The sequence below is a fragment of the Chanos chanos genome, chromosome 1 (genome assembly GCF_902362185.1).
Source record: "Chanos chanos chromosome 1, fChaCha1.1, whole genome shotgun sequence".
Classification (NCBI taxonomy): domain Eukaryota; kingdom Metazoa; phylum Chordata; class Actinopteri; order Gonorynchiformes; family Chanidae; genus Chanos; species Chanos chanos.
Window position 1 is genome coordinate 56,566,294 of NC_044495.1, and position 7,500 is coordinate 56,573,793.

At 51.0% G+C, this 7,500-nt stretch overlaps 1 protein-coding gene across 1 annotated transcript in view; it reads left to right on the plus strand.

Moving 5' to 3' along the window:
• Nucleotides 1–7,500, plus strand: part of ncor2 (nuclear receptor corepressor 2) — an 86,698-nt gene that overhangs the window by 74,617 nt on the left and 4,581 nt on the right. Inside the window, exons 29-40 of the mRNA XM_030768380.1 lie at nucleotides 1–28; nucleotides 202–330; nucleotides 515–589; nucleotides 1,111–1,349; nucleotides 1,613–1,961; nucleotides 2,464–2,679; nucleotides 3,162–3,413; nucleotides 4,034–4,129; nucleotides 4,269–4,347; nucleotides 4,405–4,559; nucleotides 4,997–5,189; nucleotides 5,360–5,778. The exon at nucleotides 1–28 is cut by the window's left edge and continues 120 nt beyond it. Of these exons, the coding sequence (XP_030624240.1) occupies nucleotides 1–28; nucleotides 202–330; nucleotides 515–589; nucleotides 1,111–1,349; nucleotides 1,613–1,961; nucleotides 2,464–2,679; nucleotides 3,162–3,413; nucleotides 4,034–4,129; nucleotides 4,269–4,347; nucleotides 4,405–4,559; nucleotides 4,997–5,189; nucleotides 5,360–5,778 (2,230 nt within the window). The remainder of the gene's footprint in view (nucleotides 29–201; nucleotides 331–514; nucleotides 590–1,110; nucleotides 1,350–1,612; nucleotides 1,962–2,463; nucleotides 2,680–3,161; nucleotides 3,414–4,033; nucleotides 4,130–4,268; nucleotides 4,348–4,404; nucleotides 4,560–4,996; nucleotides 5,190–5,359; nucleotides 5,779–7,500) is intronic.

Here is a 7,500-nt window from a genome sequence, read left to right on the forward strand (position 1 = left end):
ATCAGTGGACACATCCTGACCTACGACCGTGAGTGAACGCACACACACACACACACACACACACATTTAGACACGCATTCATTCAGTCATAGACTCACACAGGTACTTAGACCCATGCACATTGTACATTCGAGTCCAAACGGAGCCTGTCTTCATTCTGATCATTCTGATTGGTGGTTGTGCTTTGTTTGACACACGCAGGAGGGCAGACCCCCAAGGAGGAGGGTAGAGGAGAGATCCTGGGGGTCAAACGCACCTATGACGTCATGGAAGGCGGGATTGGCCGAATGCTGCCCATGAGGGATTCTCTGTCTGCTGCCAACTGTGAGGGTGAGTGTGAGGTTAAATGGACAACAGTGGGGAAAGCGGCAATCAAAACTTTAACAGTAAACTTTTAAAGCTTTCGCTCCTTTAATGAACCCGACACCGTTACGGGGTTTTTTTTTTCCATCTGTTTATTTCACCTTTTCACTCTTTCCCTCGTTCATCCCTGCTTCCCTCTCTCTCCCAACAGGTTTGATAAGCAGAGCTTTGCCTCAGGAGAGGGACAGTCCACATCAACATCACATCCGTGGCTCCATCTCACAGGGTGAGTTTAATTACACCTCTCCACCTCTGACACAGAGTAAATAACATCCTTACACACACACGCACGCACACACACGCACGCACACACACACACACACACACACACACACACACGCACACACAGAGACATATACACACACAGAGACATATACACACACAGACAGACATACACACGCACACACACACACACACACGCACAGAGACATACTTACACGCAGAGACATATACACACACAGACAGACATACATGCATGCACGCGCACACGCACACACACATGCACACACACACACACACACAGACATACTTACACACAGAGACATTTACACACACACAGACTGACATACACGCACGCACACACATGCCGGCACACGCACACACATACACACACACACACACACACAGACATACACCCTCACACACACACACACACACACACCCCCCATGTGATTTTGGCTCTTCTCTTTCAAGAAATCTTACTTAAAATGGCACTTTTACATTCTGTATCTCTCCTGTCTCCCGCAGGCATCCCGCGTCACGTCGATGCCCAGGATGAGTACATGAGACGAGAGGCCAAACAGATGAAGACGGAGGGGTCGCCCTCCCCTCGCGGCTCCGCTCTGCCCCCCGACGCCCTGAAGGCCCGCGGCCACGAGAGCATGGTGCCCACGGTCAAAGAACCCGGGCGCTCCATCCACCTCATCCCTCACGTGCCCGAAGGCGTGATGATGGGCAAGCCCTCCAAGGAGGGCTCCATCACCCAGGTAACCACAGCCAGTTACCTCAGCAACCGTCCAATCACGGACACGTCTTAAATTATAATCCGTTAACAGTAAACTGAAGGTGGCGGCATAGTAGTCTCTCTGAAAGCCTTGAGCCCTGTAGATCTTTAGAGATCTTCATTAGATAGAGCTGTCATGTAATACGTGATGTATGTCTTGCTGGTTTTTCTCTCTCTCTCTCTCTCTCTCTCTCTGTCTGCGCCTCATTACTGACTGGTTTCTTCTCTGTCCTGACCACACACCAGGGGACTCCCCTTAAACAGGAGCCCGTCAAGCGTCACGACGTCCGCTCCATCATGGCCAGCTCCCCTCGCCCCTATTCCGGCCTCCCTCCTCACCTGGACCACAGAGGAGCCGAGAGGGGCCGCTTCGAGGATTCGGCGCCCAAAGGAAGGCCCAGCGCGGTGGTCAGCACCTCCAGCTCCCTGGCCCGCGCGTCTCCCCTGGCCTTGGGACCGGAGCAAGGTGCCAAAGCCCACCACAGTCCCGTGGGGTACGACGAACACAAGGGCTCCCTGAGGAGCAGCTACCCAGGAGGGTCTCACCGCAGCTCCCCCCTGTCCGGACGAGAGTCTGGCCAACGGCCGCACGAAGGTACCGAGCACAGTCCCGTTACACACCGCGCGGATGCACAGTGTAGCATAGAGAATTAGATGCATTAGTGTCTCACGGGGGATGAGGTAACACAGTGCAAGTGAACTGTCTTACAGCACTTAACGCAACGCAACACAGGGCTGGACAGTAAAGCCTGAGTGTACCATCACTGAGATTTGGTATCTACACAGTACAGCGACGGGTATTTAGTTATGCAGGCGTCAGCGTTCGATGCTCGGTGAAAGTGCTGTATCGGTGAAATGTAATACTGTGCAAACTACAGATTTTCAAATGGAAAGCATTCGCTGATACATAATAAATTGAAATGTACTTGTGAAATTTACTTGTGTTTGAATGTACTTGACTCTCGATATGGCGTATGGCATTTTTGAATATTTTTATGTTTTCGTTGCCCAGGTCAGCGTCTGCTTCAGGAACACTGAAATATATGAATTACTTTAAATGAAATGTGTTGATTTTATTGACTCTCTCCCCCTGTCAGGCTCCAGTAAAGGGCAGCAGCAGGAGAGGAAGGCCACTCCGACCCCGCGTGAGATGAGCTCCACTAAGTCTCCTCTGACAGGCGTGGCCGAGCACCCTGCCACACTGACCTCGTACGAGCGACTGGTGCAGGGCCTGGGCGCTGACGTGTACCGCAGTCAGATTCCCCTGCCCTTTGACCCTGCCACGCTGCCCCGGGGCATCCCCATAGACCCAGGTATCTCTCTCTCACTCGCGTGCACACACACACACACCCTCTCCTAAACTCACACGAACCATTTATCTGAGATGTGTCAGACTTATAGAGCCAGTATGAAGCTCTTTTTTAAAACATGATGTTTATTTTGCATGGTGTACCAGTTGTCTCTGATAAAAAGCACAAACCACATCATCGTCTAATCTGTTTTGCCTCGCCTCTCCTCTCTTCTCCTCTCTTCTCCTCTCCTCTCTTCTCCTCTCTTCTCCTCTCTTCTCCTCTCCTCTCCTCTCCTCTCCTCTCTTCTCTTCTCTTCTCTTCTCCTCTCTTCTCTTCTCTTCTCTTCTCTTCTCTTCTCTTCTCTTCTCTTCTCTTCTCTTCTCTTCTCTTCTTTTCTCTTCTCCTCTCCTCTCCTCTCCTCTCCTCTCCTCTCCTCTCCTCTCCTTTCTTCTCCTCTCCTCTCCTCTCCTCTCCTCTCCTCTCTTCTCCTCTCCTGTCCCCAGCGTACTATCTGCCGAGGCACCTCGCCCCTGCCCCGGGTTACCCTCACCCTTATTCGCCTTATCTTATCCGGGGATTCCCAGACACGGCTGCCCTGGAGAACAGACACACACTCTTCACTGACTACATCACCTCCCAGCAGATGCACCAGTGGCCTGCCGCGGCTGCCATGGCTGCCCAAAGACCTGACCTACTGAGAGGGCTGTCACCCCGAGACCCAGCTCTTACCCTACCCTACTCATCAGCACAGAGAGGTAAGACACGCACACACACTCCCACTCCCACTCGCGCACGCGCACGCACACACGCACACACACAGCCACAGCCTCTTACCCTGCCCTACTCACCAGCACAGAGAGGTAAGACACGCACACACACTCCCACTCGCGCACATGCACACGCACACACACAGCCACAGCCTCTTACCCTGCCCTACTCACCAGCACAGAGAGGTAAGACACGCACACACACTCCCACTCGCGCACACGCACACACACAGCCACAGCCTCTTACCCTGCCCTACTCACCAGCACAGAGAAGTAAGATGTGTACATCTGTATACACACACATGCATACACACCCACCCATGCACAAACACATGGGCACACACACAAGTGCAAACTCTGCTTTACTCACCAGCACAGAGGGGTAAAACACACACACACACACACACACACACACACAGCGTGTGTATATGTGAACTGAATTCTCACTGGCCGTTTTATAATGACTGTAATGAAAGCCTTAGCATGTAAGCTGGACTCGTAAGGTCTATACACTCTTTCTGTCAGTACCTGAAAGCCCATGCTTATTTTTCCCTCTCTCTCTCTCTCTCTCTCTCTCTCTCTTGCCTGCTCTTTTTCCCGCTCTCTAGGAGCCTCTGCCCCTCCTATGGACCGCATCACATACATGCCAGGGACACCCAGCACTTTCCCCAGCCGTGCTTACACCACCTCTCCCATCTCCCCAGGTATCACACACACACACACACACACACACTACAAAACCTTTCCCTTCTTTTTATTCCTAAAACACAAACATGCATCCAAGAACACGCAAACACACTCGCTCACGCGACGTCGTTTTCCTCTCTGTCTTCTCACTAATAGTTGGTGCCTCGCACATGAGCAAGCTCACGGGATCCGGCGCGTCATCGGAGCGGGAGAGAGAGCGCGAGCGCGAGAGAGAGCGAGACAGAGAGCGAGACCGGGAGAGGGAACGGGAGAGAGATCGGGAGAGGGAGAGGGAGAGGGAACGAGATCGGGAGAGGGAGAGGGAGAGAGAACGAGATCGGGAGAGGGAACGGGAGCGAGACAGGGAGAGAGAGAGAGATCGAGACAGAGAGAGAGAGAAACCTCTGAGCCATGGCAACGTGGAACATGCTCCTATATGGAGACCAGGTCTGTGGACACTTTTTTTCCCCCTCTTCAGGATAGACACATAATAGAATTGCATGTAGTTTTTTATCTCGTGCGTGTGTATATATACATTTAGCGTTGTGTATTTGCGGCATGTTTGAATGTTTGTTGTTTTTAGAGTTGTGTGTTTGTGGTATGTATAGAATGGGTGTATTGATTAGTATTGTGTTTTTGCAGTATGTATAGAAAACTGCAGTATGTTTAGAATACTGTGTATTGATAAGTGTTGTGTGTTTGTGGTATATATAGAATGGATGTATTGATTAGCACTGTGTTTTTGACGTATATATAGATTACTATGTGTTGTGTGTTTATGGTATGTATAGATTCCTGTGTATGGATAAGTGTTGTGTGTTTGCGGTATGTATGGAGTGTGTGTATTAACTGAAGTGTCTCTCTGTGTGTCCTGTGCTCTGTAGGGGCAGCAGAACAGAGCGTGGGCAGTGGCAGTAATAGCAGCAGCTCTCGACCTCCGTCCCACCCCTACAGCCACCAGCACTCCCCCCTGTCCCCCCGCCCTCAAGACAACCTTCAGCAGAGACCCAGCGTCCTCCACAACACTGGCAGCAGGAGTCTGCCCGTCCCTGACCACAGCACTTCCTCTGTGCTACGGTAAGACTGGACCTGAACCACTCAACATGTCCGTCCTGCTCTGACTGAGTGACCACACTCAGTGAAAAAAATGTACACTGTAGTTCCTGTGTGCAGCATTGTACTATGTGTAGTACTGTTTGCGTGGGTGAGATTTTTTTTTAATTCAGGTGTTTTCTGTTTGCCCCCAGGTCTATGCCACCAGGCTCCTCACGCTACCAGGGCTACCTCCCCAGGGCAGGACCGCCTTGTGAAGCTTATCCGACAGGCGTGGACCCTAGCGGGGCTAAGGACGTCAGCCAGGAGGGGGGCAAGAGCCAGGGACGCGGAGGTTTGCCCAAACACTCCCAGGACCTGTCCTCTTCCTCCTCCAGCAAGTCCGACCCCAAACTGGCCAGTCCCAACGCGGGAGGAGGGGGATACCCCGCGTCCTACGGCCAGGGCCCCGGAGCCAACATGGGGCTCCAGATGGGGCGAGGGCACCCCCTGCTGGGTGCGGAGGGGAGCGCGGGCCCCGCGCCAGGGCGCGGCGAAGGCGTCTGTGTGCCAAGTAGGGAAAAGAGTCAAAGCAAAGCGATGTCCGCACAGGAACAAGAGCTGCGAGCACTCGGTAAGACCACCATGACAGCGGCCAACTTCATAAACGCGATAATCATGCGTCAAATTTCTTGTGATACGGGGATGCCAGAGGCCGGCTCGATCGGGGCCAACGGCGCCTGTGATGGTAAGATGCTCGGGGTGCCCGGGGCCGTTTCTGCACCCCCCTCCCCCTCCCAAATCCCGCCCCCCCCTCCTCTCTTCCCACCCTCACCCCAAAGCCCCACCCCACCCCACCCAACCTCCTTACCCCATCCCCCCTCCCGTCTGGCCTAGTGCACGCTGTCGCGGTTGGCATTCTTCAGAATCAACCCAATTCATAAACGCATTTCGTCCTAGGTTAATTTCTTTTGATTTTGGCTTTCTTTCGTTTTCTTTCTTTTTTTTTTTTTTCCCCCCCCGTGTACTCCGTTCTTACCATTTTTGCATTTGTTGTGAAAGACTCATTAAGTTCGGCTTCCAGACCAACAAGAGCTCCCTCTGGTTAAATGAGTTAATGTATCTCAATACATCATTTTTTGACAGAGCGAAAAGGGTGTGTTGTTTTTTTTTTTTTCCCTGAAAAATTGTAAATCTCAGAAAACATCTCAGAAATAAGATCTTATAAGTTTGATATATAACGGAGCCTAACATTTAACTTATGACGCAAAAGTACATTAATCCATGTGATGCATTAAAAGCCTGTCTGGAATTGTATGGCAGAGCGTAATAGAACCAACATATTGATTCTGTACAAAGAAACCGAAAGAGGAAAAGAGCAGGAGGCGAATCTTCAAACTGTCGTCTAATTGACTGCAGTGTGGCCAGGTCTGTTAATCTGAAACCTGCTTGGCTGCTTGCCTCGTTGTCCTTTTCTTTAAGAATGTGTATATATATATATATAAAAACCTTCATGTGGATACAGGGAGAACACTGCAGTGTGAAATTGTCTGTTTCCTCGTGATCTCTTACCCAGAGAGAGTTATCTCATGGGCTTTTTGCTTTGAATTTACACATCTCTCAGCCTCTGTTCTCATCACCTGAGCCGTCACCCAGGACACGTCCGGTGGGGAGGAGAGGTCAGAGTTCGGGGGCGCGGGATGGCACGTAGACCAGTAGAGCTTTAGGAAAAGATGTGATTGAAGGAGAAATGAGGAAGTATAGGGAGTTCAGGGGATGATAAGTGACGGTGGGTTTGTTTTATGTGAACCAGCCATGTGCGTCGTTTAGTATGAAAGATGGGCGGTAACAGGAAATGAAGGACGTTTCGGAGGGGACTTTTATTTTGGAAAAAAAGGGGGGAGGGGATATTGTTGCTTAAAGTGCCTCAGATCTCTGCATGTTTGCATATATACCTCATCTACCATGAGTTCAATACTGATTTACACACTCTCTCTCACGTGCACACACACATGCATACGAACACACACACGCACACACACACCACACACACCACACACGCACACACACACACACCACACACACACGTCTATACCATGCTCATTATCTCTACTGGTTGCCATTGGCTGTTGGAATGAGTCACTGAGCTGCAACCTTGCTTCCTTTATTCACTGCAGTTCAGATATTGAGTGCAGCTGGGAACTGTGAGACGGGGGGGGAGGAGGGAGAGGAGAGTATTCACAGACAAAAATGTGGTGCAGTCTGGGCTATTTTTTGAAATAGAACAGTCAAGTGTGACTTTTTACAGACTTGGAAGAGAAATGAGCAGTGAGATTTACCCCAAGGCCTCGCCTCC